This window comes from Ailuropoda melanoleuca, chromosome 1 (genome assembly GCF_002007445.2).
Source record: "Ailuropoda melanoleuca isolate Jingjing chromosome 1, ASM200744v2, whole genome shotgun sequence".
NCBI lineage: Eukaryota > Metazoa > Chordata > Mammalia > Carnivora > Ursidae > Ailuropoda > Ailuropoda melanoleuca.
In genome coordinates, this window is record NC_048218.1 from 96,285,790 (window position 1) to 96,301,360 (window position 15,571).

The following is a 15,571-nucleotide window of genomic DNA, read 5'->3' on the forward strand; positions in this document are numbered from 1 at the left end:
TCCGGCGATGGGCTGATCTGGGGGCTCCCGAGCGCCGCTCCCTGCGTGCGCGACTTGGGGGCAGCGGCTGATGGATTCGCATTAGGGTTCCAGCCCGGCGTTCTCGTAGACTGCCTCCTAACACCCGATCTGGAGCGCCCAGCTTGGGTGCAGGCGTAGGTAAGTAACGTGTAATCCGATTTTAGTTATTTCCTAGGCCATTAAAGTGGCACTTTTAAAGCAGGTCAGTCTTAAAAGATGCCGCCGCCGCGAGCGTCTCCTTGGCCTGAAACGCTCCGCGGTCTCCTTCCCCGCCCCCACCCTCTCGCGCTCGAGAAGTGAGGGTGCTTGAATGGTGAGCTGTCAGGGGGCTCCCTCTCTGCCCACAGGATCGCTTCCCCTTCGTGCTTCTCCTGAGANCTCTCATCTACACACCACCCACCCCCACTCCCACCTACCTAAAGGGTCAAGAGCAAAGACACCGGGAGAAGGTAAGGGCTAGTCCCAGCTCCTCAGATCGAAGGAGGCCTTGGGCAGGGATCGCACTGAGTGACAACCTTTCAGGAAGCGAGGAAGAGAAAGAAAGAAAGGGGGGTAAAAAAAACACCAAAAAACAAAAACCCAGAGACCGAGCCAGGACTCTCGGACCGTGAAGCTCGACAGTGAATCGAGAGCACCGAGATTTTAAGTCAAAGAACCCAGTCCTAGGACACTCGCTCTGCCTGCCTACCATCGAAGGCATATGGAACTGGGGTCCTGAGCTGTCCCTGGCAACGTCAAGGTGGGTGAGCGCCCGGCTCTCCCATTGGTATGCAGCGACCATTTCCCTTCAAGTCTCCAAGGTGGAAACACTTAAAAGGATTACAAGCGTGATCTGGTGGCCTTACTGAAAGTTGGTGGCCTGAAGAAGAGAAACTGCAAGGCCACGGCACGATGGATACAATTCGGCCTCCGAGAGAGTTGGCACCTCCCGCTGGGCAGCCCCTCAAAGCAAATCGCGGAGATCTAGAGCGCTCTGCAAGGATAGGTACTCGCCGCCATCCTTTCCTACTTTGCCTAATTGAAACCAGTATTTCTCGCTTGTAGGACGTGCATGGTAGAGCAGATAAGAGTTTGCAGCGCTGTCTTCTGTGCGTTCACAGGTGCTCGGGGTTTGCTGCATTTTTGAACTGGATCATTTAGTTGTAAGGACAATGGTAGAAGAAATGGTACTGGAGACTAACATACCCTCGGACCCCTTTTCTGGGGGAGGAAATTGTAAGTAACTCCAACAAATAGGCCAAGTGTCGGAGCGAAGGGCCCCTCCCCCAGTGGTCGCTCGCTCGTGTTGTAAGAGGGAAACGGCTTGAGGTTTTAATCGTTTTCCATTTATAAACATACCCATTGTGCGTTTTGCCTGGAGACAGCAGATTAGAAAAGGATCTGTGGAAGGCTCAGACCTCTTCAGAAAATGAATGATGCAGCATTTTAATTATTTGTTCTGGGGTGATTTTTCGCTTCCATATTGGAATATTTAATCTTAGATATGGAGAGATTAGTGGGCTCGGAGATCGGGCAAAGGGGAGGGGAGATAGGAAGGAGGCACTGTGGGGAGAAAGGGCTTCTTGTCCTCCCCGTGGACAAATGATGCCCGGCGCTCCCAGCAGGAAGCGGGCGAAACCGGGGCTTCAGGGCCCTTCATCCCCTAACTTTTGGAGCTCTTCCTATCACTTAGACACGTTATACTGAGATAAAGAAAAAGAAAAGGGTATAGCCTTTAGGACATGGACCAAATCAAGAACTTGCGGGGATGTAGTTAAGGAGAGAACAGAGGACAACTGCAGTGATGGTCATTTACCGTCACCAGGAAGCTCTGGGAAGCCTCCCGGTTACCCATCGATTCCATCGAATCTTGGGTTCCGATATGATCTGTGAAACAGTCACCGCCTTTGCACGTTGGGTACCAAAGGTGGTGTGTGTGTGGCGGGGGAGGGGGTAGATTGGCAGCTGGTGAGGGAGATGGGATCGATCTGGTTCTGAGTTCAGGCTGTCGGTGATAGTCGGCTCAGTTGCGACCTGAGAAATAGGGTGGGTCTGGAACATTAGGGGTGTGGAGTGTTAGGCTTGCATTCCTGCTTCCTAAGTCTGTGATCGCTGTTTCCAATCTTAGCTACTCTGGAGCGGTGGACACTTGTGCGGTCATTTTAAATGCAAAATATGATGCAAATCTTCTATGACTGTGTTTTAAGGAACGTTTATGTTGCATTAAGTGACATATATATTTAGAATGGTAAAGAAATTATAAGGTTTTTTTCTTTAAAATTTAAATTTGTAAAAAGCGCTTTAAGGGAAAGCCATCTCTACCCGCTAACTTTGAGTCCTTGGGCAGTTGAGGTTCAGTCCAGTTCTTTAGCGACCAGAAAGTCCCTCCCTTCCCCAGGAGTTGGTTACAGGATTGGTGTTGGGGGAGGGGCAATCGATACCGTACAGTTCCTGCTAACTACACACGTTTGCTGGACACTTGCCTCTCTCCAGTTTCCCCACGAAGCTGCCTTTCCTCCTAGCTGGTAGGACCGTAGAACCGTCAGTTCTAGTCAGAGCCTTCTTAGATGGTTCGTGTGAACTGTGATCTGGTGGCCCCTCTTCACTGCAACGACTTCGCTCAATACCCCCACCGTCAGGACTCCCTATCTTCCTCTCCCCCTAATATCACGGAGAAATATTTGGACCAAAAAAAGGTGGGGGAGGTGGGGAGACCAAAAATCTAAACCCTGAAATGCTGCCCCCTATCCCCATGAGGTCTTTCCTGGTAGAAGAAAGTGAAATGTGCCATTGTTACCGAGTGGTCTGCGTTGGCCTGTCTCTGTTTTTAAAAAGGTGGAAGCAAACACATGGCTGTTGAATCCAGGGGGAAATCGAAGGCTTTGAGCTGCAGCACAACAAAAGGATTCCTGGTGCAAAGAGATCGAAGCAAAACGCAGGAGAAACTCAGTCCAAGTCACTCAGGCTGCCTGAGCTCTTATTCGGGACACCTAAGCAGAATCAGCTAGATCCAGCTCTTCTTCTTAGGGGACCTGTATTAGTTGTAGGTCTATATCCCCATCTTTGGAGAGGAGTGTCCATGCTATGAAAAGGATAATTCCGAAGGATAATCTTACTTTACAACCTGTCTACTCTTGGGAGAGGAGCTCTGGAAGCTAGAGGAGCAAAACAGTCAGGAGATGATTTCCTTGAGAGTTAAAAATAGTAATAAAAATAAGAAAAAAATGCCTACACTCCTTCCCCCTCCACCTTCCCCACCAAAGGAACGCTTCCCGTAGGTTGGCCTCTGCTTCCGTTTCTTATTTTGACAAGTTGTTATCTGGACCCCTCCACACACACACACACACACACACACACACACACACTCTCTCTCTCTCTCTCTCTCTCTCTCTCTCTCTCTCTCTGTATGGTCAGGGCTTCCTAGTGCTCGCTCCCGACCCCAAGCTAAGCGCGTTCCCTTCTTGCAGCTCATTTTCGTGACGTGGAAAGCCGGATCCAGGGTTACAGTACATATTTAAAAAAAAAAAAAAAAAAGCCATTTCAAGAGAAGTCCGAGATTCTGCACTGGGATTGAGCCTGCCTTCCTCCCTGCCTCCCACCCGCCTTTCCTCCCAGTGCCCAATGATGTGCTGCCGGTACCCTGAGAGAGCAAACACGGCGGCGGCGGCGGCGGCAGAGAAGCTGGAAGCCTGCTGCAGCCCCTTCTCCTCCCTCCTCTATTGAGCGTGCCAAGCGGCAGTTCTGCATCCTAAAGAAGCCCATTGAAAGGCCCATTGCATTCCCAGCACGTCTCAAGCTTGCTGCTTTTATTTTTTCTCTTCGTCTCCCCCACCCACCCCCTCTATCCCCCTTTGCTTCAGCTTCAGCAAAAGGAAGGGAGGGAGAGGGAAAGAGAATCCTTAAACTCAAGCTTTTTTTTTTTTCTTCCAATGTTCAATACTTAAAAAAAAAAAAAAAGTCTCCTGCGAAATAGGTAAGTCAAAGACATCTGGAGCCTTTCTTACCTAAATCTCAGGGACCTCTGAAACAAGAAAAACATTTTAAAAATGGTGAAGAAAGAACTTAAGTAGATTTTAATATTTTATAAGAGAGGGAAGACTGATACTGCAATGTAGCTTCATCTGCCTTCTCTCTCTCTCTCTTTTTTCATTTAATTGTTTCTAAAAATTGAGTATTGCATGCCTGAGGCGGATTTCTCTTTGCTTTCTCATGGGTCTTCCTTTTCCTTACAGCTGTGTACATTATATGCAAGTCGAAAGTGAAGATTTATTCTTTTCACTCTCCTTATAAATTGTATCATTGTGTTTTCAGAGGGTTGGCAAAATATTTCCTTAATGTATGTATCTTATATGTGGAGAGAAAACATATGCTAAAAATTCTGGTTTATTTTTATTGATTAAAAATAATTATTCAATTTTGATTGATATTTCAGTGACTCAGAAAGGGCAATCTAATGAAACTGCATTAATACTATTTATTTATGTACGCATTTTCATATACTGATGATACGAAGCAAGGAAAGAGAGCCACAGAGGAAGGCTCTGTACTATTAGAATAGTGCACAGTATTTGTTTCTTCTGAATTGAAAAGAATGATGTCTTTGAAATGTAATTCATGTGATCATTTATCAGCAGGTAAGAATCAAGGTTTCTACCCTTGTCTAGCCTTTAACTACCCAACTGTCTTCTAACCAGCCACCTGCCATTCCAGCTTTTTACAGGGTTCCTCAATTGATCTTGAAGGCACAGATACATATTCCAAACTAAGCTCTGCAAGTGTTTTAATACAGACACTCCCAGGCTCAGCATCCTTTAAATATCATTATCTTAACTCTGACAACTGCATGGGCTCCTTCTTTAGAAAAGCTAATCATTCCTAAAGGGTTTAAATAGCCAAATGATACACCTATGTAGAAATTATTTAACTAAAGGAGGTGTTAAAAATCTGTGCTTGGGAAAAAGAGGGTGGGGGTATAGTGTGAAACTGAGCACACACTATAATTAAACACACTGTGATCATCTCTTAAGCAAAATCTCAAGTTTTCCTGAGATACCAAGTATCTTATACATCTTGACGTCTGATATTGGGTAATGGGCTCACACTTTTATCACACTCTAATAACTTTGTGGTATGCTATGTCTTTTTATGAGTAGAAACCTATAATTTAAAGAATATTTATTTCCTGTCAGAATTCCAATCAGATTTGTAATGGGCACCTCTGATATCAATGTGAGTTTTAGCAGGCAAACAGGTGTAATGGCCAAATTACTGCCAATATTACTGAATCTGCCTATATCTAAAAGGCATCACTGTATACCAGTCCTTTGATTGCTGTAAAATGTAATGAAGGCTGCTTGTGTTAGTATGATATGCCCTTTACCAAGTATGGCTTGGTTCAGGAAAATGTCATTGCATGGCACAATATTTCAGAGTCACCCAAATTTAAATACAAAACATATTAAGCATGTTGACAGATCATTTTGAGTGTCAGTTCAGCAACCACTGAAGTTTCTATCACTCTTAAAAAGCTCCAAATGTAGGAGTCAATTAGAACAGCGCCTATGAATGAGTAAAGGCTAAAAATCTGCATCTTTATCTCTGTTGCAGTTTTGTAATCAACTACCAACGATGAGACCATCCATAGCTGAGACGCTTCAGAAGGGGAGGATGTTGTGGATAGTTCTTCTAAGCACAACTGCCCTAGGGTGGACCACCCCGATCCCCCTGACAGAGGACTCAGAGGAGACAGATGAGCCTTGTTTGGACCCGTGCTACTGTGAAGTTAAAGAAAGCCTCTTTCATATACATTGTGACAGTAAAGGATTTACAAATATTAGTCAGATTACTGAGTTCTGGTCAAGACCTTTTAAACTGTATCTGCAAAGGAATTCAATGAGGAAATTGTACACCAACAGTTTTCTTCACTTGAACAACGCTGTGTCTATTAACCTTGGGAACAACGCATTGCAGGACATTCAATCAGGAGCTTTCAATGGTCTTAAGATTTTGAAGAGGTTATATCTACATGAGAACAAACTAGACATCTTCAGAAATGACACCTTCCTTGGCTTGGAAAATCTGGAATATCTGCAGGCAGATTACAATGTCATTAAACGTATTGAGAGTGGGGCATTTCGGAACCTAAGTAAATTGAGGGTTCTGATTTTAAACGATAATCTCATCCCCATGCTTCCAACCAATTTATTTAAGGCTGTCTCCTTAACCCATTTGGACCTACGTGGAAACAGGTTAAAGGTTCTTTTTTACCGAGGAATGCTAGACCACATTGGCAGAAGCCTGATGGAGCTCCAGCTGGAAGAAAATCCCTGGAACTGTACATGTGAAATAGTGCAATTGAAGAGCTGGCTGGAACGTATTCCTTACACTGCCCTGGTGGGAGACATTACCTGTGAGACCCCCTTCCACTTCCATGGAAAGGACCTGCGAGAAATCAGGAAGACAGAACTCTGTCCCCTGTTGTCTGACTCTGAGGTGGAGGCTAGTTTGGGGATTCCCCACTTGTCATCAAGCAAGGAGAATGCATGGCCAACTAAGCCTTCCTCAATGTTGTCTTCTGTTCATTTTACTGCTTCTTCTGTTGAATATAAGTCTTCAAATAAACAGCCCAAGCCCACCAAACAGCCCCGAACACCAAGGCCACCCTCCACATCTCAAGCTTTATACCCTGGTCCAAACCAACCTCCCATTGCTCCTTACCAGACCAGACCACCCATTCCCATTATATGTCCTACTGGGTGTACCTGTAATTTGCACATCAACGACCTTGGCTTGACTGTCAACTGCAAAGAGCGAGGATTTAATAACATTTCTGAACTTCTTCCAAGGCCACTGAATGCCAAGAAACTTTACCTGAGTAGCAATCTGATTCAGAAAATATACCGTTCTGATTTTTGGAATTTCTCCTCCCTGGATCTCTTACATCTGGGGAACAATCGTATTTCCTATGTCCAGGATGGAGCCTTCATCAACCTGCCCAACCTAAAGAGCCTCTTTCTCAATGGCAACGATATCGAGAAGCTGACACCGGGCATGTTCCGAGGCCTACAGAGTTTGCACTACTTGTACTTTGAGTTCAATGTCATCCGAGAAATCCAGCCTGCAGCCTTCAGTCTCATGCCCAACTTGAAGCTGCTATTCCTCAACAATAACTTGCTGAGAACCCTGCCAACAGACGCCTTTGCAGGCACATCACTGGCCCGGCTCAACCTGAGAAAGAACTACTTCCTCTACCTTCCTGTGGCTGGTGTCCTAGAACACTTGAATGCTATTGTCCAGATAGACCTCAATGAGAATCCCTGGGACTGTACCTGTGACCTGGTCCCCTTCAAACAGTGGATTGAAACCATCAGCTCAGTCAGTGTGGTGGGTGATGTGCTTTGCAGGAGCCCTGAGAACCTCACCCACCGTGATGTGCGCACGATTGAGCTAGAAGTTCTGTGCCCAGAGATGCTGCACATCCCACCAGCTGGAGCATCCCCAGCCCAGCCTGGAGATTCTCATCTTGCTGGGGGGCCAACGAGTGCATCACCTTATGAGTTCTCACCCCCTGGGGGCCCTGTGCCACTTTCTGTGTTGATTCTCAGCCTGCTGGTTCTTTTTTTTTCTGCAGTCTTTGTTGCTGCAGGCCTCTTTGCCTACGTGCTCCGACGGCGCCGGAAGAAGCTGCCCTTTAGAAGCAAGAGGCAAGAAGGTGTGGACCTTACTGGCATCCAGATGCAATGCCACCGGCTTTTTGAGGATGGTGGAGGTGGTGGAGGTGGAAGTGGAGGTGGGGGCAGACCGACTCTTTCCTCCCCAGAGAAGGCTCCTCCTGTGGGCCATGTATATGAGTACATCCCCCACCCAGTCACCCAGATGTGCAACAACCCCATCTACAAGCCTCGAGAGGAGGAGGAGGTGGCTGTTTCATCAGTCCAGGAGACAGGGAATGCAGAACGAGGGGGTTCTGGGACACAACCACCAGGAATAGGTGAGGTTCTCCTAGGAAGTGAGCAGTTTGCTGAGACCCCCAAGGAGAACCACAGCAACTACCGGACCTTGCTGGAAAAAGAAAAGGAGTGGGCCCTGGCAGTGTCCAGCTCCCAGCTCAACACCATAGTGACGGTAAATCACCATCACCCTCACCCTCACCACCCAGCAGCTGGTGGGGTTTCAGGGGTAGTTGCGGGAACTGGGGGAGACTTGGCTGGGTTCCGCCACCATGAGAAGAATGGTGGGGTGGTGCTGTTTCCCCCTGGGGGAGGCTGTGGTGGTGGCAGTATGCTACTAGACAGAGAGAGGCCACAGCCAGCTCCCTGCACAGTGGGATTCGTGGATTGTCTCTATGGCACAGTGCCCAAATTAAAGGAACTGCACGTCCACCCTCCTGGCATGCAATACCCAGACTTACAGCAGGACGCCAGGCTCAAAGAAACCCTTCTCTTCTCGGCTGGAAAGGGCTTCACAGACCACCAAACCCAAAAAAGTGATTACCTCGAGTTAAGGGCCAAACTTCAAACCAAGCCGGATTACCTCGAAGTCCTGGAGAAGACAGCATATAGGTTCTAACAGTAAAAGAAAAATAAATTAGTGCTTTTTTTCCAAAAGAAAAGAAAAATAAAAGAAATATATCCCTTGCTCCCTTTACACTTGTCCCAATAACTCCATTCTCACAAACTTCCCTGCCCTGAACAGAACTGAAACCGCATGATAACTAGAAAATACAGATGTATGCTCTCCCCTCTCAGATGTGATTTGGAGGAAGGGCCATACTCAGATCATTAATCAATGAAGTGCCTTCGCAGACTTTTGCCAGCAAATGTTATCATTATTTTTTTATACTGAAACTTGAGACTTTGACTGTGCCATGTATAAGGTATATTGGGGATCGTTGTATTGATCCTAATTAAGTAAAATTCAATGTGTCTTTTTATTTTCAGTAATTTTTTTTAGTTGTAGTTTTGTTTGACAGGGACGGGGGGGAAACAGATTGACATTTGTGGCTTTCTTTCCTCTTCCCATCATGGCACAGATTCTGTACATGTATTAACAATGCAGTTTGCTGCATGCCTGGAAACTGCAAGACGGGGAGGGAGGGGGCGGGTCTTGCTTGAATGTTCTCACCCACTCTTTTTTCTGTCACACTTATACCCACACGCAAATCACAAATCCTTGCACACAGTTAGGTCCCTAAACCTGCAGCCTCTTCCTTCTCGTGCAGGTACACACACACACACACAAATGTACACATGTGTGTGCATGCGCACACAAACACATGCACCCTATTCCTTTTCAACCCAATCTAATTATTTAGGGTTTAATCCATCCTCTACTCTTCACAGCTTCATGTCCCTTCACTCCTAGTGTACAGTTCTCTCCTACCACCCTGGGAAAAGTCATATTCTAGGTTGGATCCTACTCAAGTGGAAGCCTGGTGGTTTAACAGCTGGAGGCATACCTAGGGATGAGCAACCTCTTTGTGACACTTCATCCTGATGCCAAGATTTTTTGGAGAACATCTGCACTTTCTTATATATATATATATAATATTAAAAAAATAAAAAAGCAACTGGGTATATATCACTAACAGCTTTGTAGGAAGCACTTTTAATGTTTTCTCTCTCACACACAAAGATTCAAAAGAAATGTGCATATATTTATTCTGTAATTTCAGTGATTATAAATTGTAAAGGTAATGTTTAATCATTGTATAGTGATTATGCGTCTGGTATAGCTTTCCTAATAAAAAGTTTTTGAAAAACATAATACATTATATTATAGAGGATACCAAGCTTGAACCTTAAACTCCAGCTATGCCATGCCTTTCGTGCTCCCATTTTTTTTTAAAGAAATCTTTCTTTTACTTGTTATACAGAAAGCTACTTTATTAACAAGTTTGATGCACTGTGATGTTGATAAATCTTATAACCCACCACCCCATCATATACCAGGATACAATTGGGACTTAAAAAAATCTGATTTATGTAGTTCACTTTTTTCTCTTGGATTGTGACTTTCAAACTCAGAAACCCAGTGATGCACCATTTTTCCTAGGCAGGTTGTGATTGGGAGAAAATAAAATAGGTTGCTAAGAAGTATAGGATTATATAGAGGAGGAAATCAAGGATTCATGCACCTTAAGATAGTAAATGACATAAAGAAAAAGGAAAGTGAAATTGCTATTGTTTTTTTAAAACATGCAGTAAAATTACACACACACACACACACACACACACACACACACTCCAATCAAACTCTAAGGCCTTGGGGCCAATCTGATTGTCAGAATCCTGTTATTTGTATAAGCTGTCATTGTTATATTTAGCTACTGATTTTTTTCCAGCCACCTAACTGCAACTGGCCCCAGTCAGGCTCGAACTAAGACAGAAGATGCTGAATGAGTTTTTCTTTCTGTATGATATTAAAATAATGTTTAAAATTAATCTGACAATAATCCAAGTTATGATAAACTTACATGTGAGCGAAACCAAAGAAAACTGGATTTTTAAGGTGCCAGTATCTTGTTTGTGGAGGAAACTAAACTGAAACAAAGAAATCTGAGCTTTGAGGCAGGCACTTATCTCATTTAGCCAGTAGAGGGCAGCAGAGCTTCAGAGATTCACAGACCATGTAGCTGCAGAATTGTGCAGTGAGGCCGGCGTTCTCTTAGTTTTCTCAAGCTGTCCTTACTAGAAATTATCTTATGTGTTGAATGTAATTCACCACAAGTCACCAATGCCTTACATCACTTTTTTTTTTCATAAAAGAAGACTTGCAGCTTCTAAAGCTTTGTTACTGGATATAAAAATTAAGGCATTGTACTCAAAAAAGCCCCATGAATGTCTAGAAGAATATATTTATATATCTCTTGATTAATTATAAACGGATATCAACATAAGTATGCATAAAATAAAAAACATATATATCAATACAAAAATGCAACTTTTCAGGGCCGCCTTGCATTTGGCACATTGTACCTAAATTTTCTGTCTTCCATTATTTGAGGTACATTGGAATTCCTTCAGATGAAGAAAACGTAAATCACTATTTCTCTACGTACAATGTTGAAATGTAGCTTTTCTTACGCAAGAGGGTCAGATCCAAAATTAAACAGGTGTCATTCTCCTTTTTTTGTTTATTCTCTTCTTTTTTACTTTCCCATAAAAGTTTAGCTTTTTCATAGTTATCTCACTTTCCTTATTCTTTCTAATCATCTTTCCCTCCTTCACTTGAAGACTTTTTTTTTTTTTTTAAAGCACAGAAAGTCAGTGATTGAAACACCTTTAAGTGTTTTAAAACCTGATCTATGGAGTCCCTCTAAACTAAGTGATTTATCATGTCCCCATTCCTCCTTAATAAAATACTCTGGTGAACAGTAGAAAGCATGTGCATAATAAAAATTCAAAATGCAAAGCTAGATACTTCTGACAGTAGTCATCATTTCCTTAATAACCATGCACACATTCATAATATGGCACATTATACAAATCAGGTTAAAATGCAATCCCTAATGATCCTGGTGCTTTTGACATTTGAAAAATGTGTGTTCATAAACCATTCAAATTACAATATAACTTGATAATTATGTTTATATTTTATTTATTAAATACAGAAAGTAAGACTGTCTTGTCTTAAATATAGGTAGTAATTTTACTCTTGAATGAGGAATAAATTTTATTTAGTGAAAACAAATTTATATGACAATAGAATTTTGTATTCAAGGAGATAAATTTTTGCTTCCATCGAGTTTTCTACTGCTTTGGCTAGGCTACTTATTTTAGCTGTGCATTAGAATTACTTTAGTTAGCTTTAATTTATAATACCAGATATGTTTTCAGAAAGTACCATGGGTATTAATATAGCTTCTATGATTAGGATTTGTTCCATGTTTTTGTTACAGTAAAAAATTATTTTTGAGGAAAAGATTGCTAATTCACCTCACAGTGATGGTCAGCTGGACTTAAGCAGACCCAGATCTGGCAGATATTTGCTATTATTCATTGCTACTTTGCTACAAATTATAGTAATAATATTTGAAAATAATAAAATGTATTGTAATGTCCCTTTAACTATAAGATGGTGAGTGGAATATAGTTGAAAGTAAAATACTAGTTGGACACAGTAACAGTTTTAACATATTATTGATCATATACCCAGTATTATTTATGTGGATACTTTCATGTTTTTATTTAAAAAGCTACATTATTTCCTCCAATTACAAAATACTAAAAATAATATATATAAGGATGAAAAAGTTCAGAGAGAGATCACAAGGAAAGTTTAATGACTGAGCTTAAATTTATTTTTTCCTCAACTAGGAATGTTAGTTTTACACCCTTGATATCTGAGAAGAATATCTGTGTCTAGCACGATAAAAATTGATAATGTAATTGCAGAACATAAGGAATTTTCTTTAACTACTGCAACATATTATTTTGACTCGTTTAGTATAAATCCATTGTTTACATAGTCTGTTCTTTTGCGATTATGTTGTCTGAGCCAATTAATGTTGTAAAATGGCTATGACAAAGGAAACATTAGTGAAATGCTTTACAAAATGTGGGACATAGGACTATAACAAGTCAAGATAATATGAAAGGAAATGATAATAAAAGAATACTCCATCTTCAATTAAGTGAGTTGAGGTAGTTTAATTTGAACTTAGACGTTTATAACTAATACTTAGCTCAAAATCCTCAACTGAAAATTCAGGTGAACAGATTATAAATAACTATCACTAATTTCACCATATAAGTGTCCAGTTTAATATCTATAGGCCTTTTAAAAGTAATAGGAGCAATAAGACATGTGTAATTGGGCAATCATGTGTATGTGTGTGTGTATAACTATTATATATGTATATACACAGTATATACATGTATATAGTTTATATATGCTGAATTATACTTACATGTAAATTATGCACTTTTTCTCACATGTATAACAATTTCAGTTTTATGCATTTATTTTCCTTGCTTCTGTCTAGCTAATGTCCAAGTGAAGATGGATGAAATTATGAGTCTTCACTTTGGAATATTCACATGTAAACAGTAACACTGTAATTAATATTTCTGAATTTAAAAGTTCTTTTATCTTTCAATTTGTTTCCTTTTATTATTTAAGTCAGAGGGGATAAATTTCAAATTGTGATTTAAGTCCTTAACCATAAAAAACACTGATCTCTTATAAATATGCAACAGAAGTCACATGAAAAACAAGTGCTCCTTTTTCATTTTTCTATTTCTCGAATAAGTTTTATAGGTGAAAATAATTTCAGTAGCTTTATTAATTTGACAAGACCTTTGTAATTTATCTAGATATACAGAAAAGTAAAATCTTAAAAGTAAATGTAAGAGAAGTAAAGGTCCTGTTTAAGACATTCATCATCCTATTTATTTCTTTTAAATATCATCCTTCATTGAAAATGTATAAAAGTAGTAATAATAATAAAAATAAATAGCCATTTCTACTATACTTTTATGAAATCTAAATTGAAGGAGATGATTTCTCATGTCAGGAAAGCAGGTGTATACCAAGAGTTACTGGTTGTGAAGAGGGAATAGTTTGGGTAAAATCTTCAATTCTGGTAATATTTGCTCCTGAATATAATATACATATTTTTGAAAATATGTATCATTTCCTCTGTTGCATTGATACAGATGATTTTTCATATAATTTTAAAATTCTAATAGAAAATAATACTTGTGGTGAACATTAAGATATGTAACCAAGGAGGCATTCTAATAAATTTATGGTTGATCCAACCTCTACAATATGTTTAAAAATTAAAACACAGATGAACATTAGTAAAAAGGAAGCTTTCCTCATTACCAACCAGTGATAAAAAGGCCCAGCACACCTAATTAACTGTTTCTTTAGTATATTCAGTCCATCTATTTGTTTCTCAATACAGTGAATTGATAGTTTGCAGTGTATTAAAATGTATCAAAATCAAATAATTTTCATAAAAAATACGATCACCAGTAAAAACAAATCTGAATAATTTATTTTAATTCAATTGTAACAATTAGCAGGTTGTTCTCTTGATGATAACAGGTATCACATAACCAATACTGTATTCTCTGTGAATACAGGGCTTTTGTGCTATTGACCCATTTTACTACTTTTAGGCTTATAGGATGATGGGAGACCACATAATGATTTTCGGTAGCATTTAAAACAAGAGCATAACTTTCCTAACTTGGGGGAGGGGAAGTTAGCCCTGAAAGAAGATGCTGAGACCACGGTGTCATGTGACTGTGTGGAGGGAGGGACAGAAGGAAACTCCCTCTTCCTGGCCCTATTCCTGTCACCGTTCCTGACAGCTCTTTGCTTCTGTTCTGACTCAGTACCGAGATGTTCTCGCCACTAGGGGCACATTTATGAGCCCAAATTACGTGCCAAGGCAAGATCAGGGATGGATGAGTCCTTGCACCCAATGACAAAATGTCCAATTCACTTATCTTTGTACCTAGGGCTGAGAAAATAACTCAACATATCTCTCTTCGTTGTGAAATCATTTATAAGTCTGGTGAAAAAGTCAGAACCTATAACAGTAAAACTAGAACCACTTCTAGAAATCAAGAGAGAATCAGCAAATGCTTTGAAAATATGGAACCTATCTTTAAAATCTCAAAACCTTGATTTTCCTCCTTTTAAATGTACTCTGTCTTTGCCATGGCTTCCAAAATACTAGTTTAAATGAAATTAAGATGCATATGTAAAATATTTGTATTAAGATCACCTCCTGTTACTGGAACCCACACATTTTCAGTGGTTTTTCCTTATTTACAGTAAACATTTTCTGACTATTCAGAAATTTTAAGGCTTTTTTTCCCCCCACAGAATTCTGGTAAAATACTTTATCTTAAAATGCCTTTTTGTTGTTGTTGTTCTGTGGTAACTAACTTTATAACAAAAACAATTCTGTTGATATATACTGTAATTGGGGAAAAAAAAGAGAGAAACCCTTAAAGTCTATCTAAATTGGACATTTTATATGTATTAAATTGAACTGGGATTTTTTTCCCTACTTGTGCTCTTCTTCACCTGATTTGGATTCAAAAGTGAAATCTGTTCCTCCGATTTTAATGAACAGTTCATCAAATGCTTTACTTTTCTAGCTGGCAATAGAAGGAAGGTGGGTACAGAAAATGTTAACAGGTATACGTAATCTGTGGAATAATTAGACCCAGAGTCACCCACGTTGCCTTCAGAAAATCTTCCTCAATAAGTACAATGAAAGAGAAAGGGAAAAAATGAAAATGTTCTCCTTTTCTGAAGACCATGTGATAAAGGCTTGATGGAGGAAATTTAGACAAGACTTTCACATTAACTTTTGGTGTTCTATCTTTAGAAGTGTTTATAATCCATAGTAGGTTCACCAAATCTTTCAACATGATTCTAAGCCACTTCAGTTGTCATCTGTTAACATAACCATCGAACTTGGAATCAAACCTTAACGTTAAAATAACTAAACCAGCTATAATTAAAAGCAATTCTAATGCAAAAGAAATCACAAGGATAAAGTGAGGTGACAATGCATATTAAAACATTTAGCTTAATTCATAGG

The 15,571-nt window shown here is 40.6% G+C and overlaps 1 protein-coding gene across 4 annotated transcripts; it reads left to right on the plus strand.

The window, feature by feature from the left end:
• On the plus strand, positions 1-9,772 carry SLITRK3 (SLIT and NTRK like family member 3). 4 transcript variants are annotated; one of them, XM_034663519.1, is made up of 3 exons: positions 476-1,006; positions 1,122-1,236; positions 5,608-9,772. In XM_034663519.1, the coding sequence occupies exon 3, from the start codon at positions 5,629-5,631 to the stop codon at positions 8,566-8,568; it is 2,940 nt and encodes a 979-aa protein (XP_034519410.1). In that variant the 5' UTR covers positions 476-1,006; positions 1,122-1,236; positions 5,608-5,628; the 3' UTR covers positions 8,569-9,772. The 4 variants fall into 4 exon arrangements, with proteins under 4 accessions (XP_002918606.1, XP_034519410.1, XP_034519419.1 ...); XM_002918560.4 differs by lacking the exons at positions 476-1,006; positions 1,122-1,236 and adding an exon at positions 1-159; XM_034663528.1 differs by lacking the exon at positions 1,122-1,236.
• Positions 9,773-15,571: the final 5,799 nt, after the last annotated feature.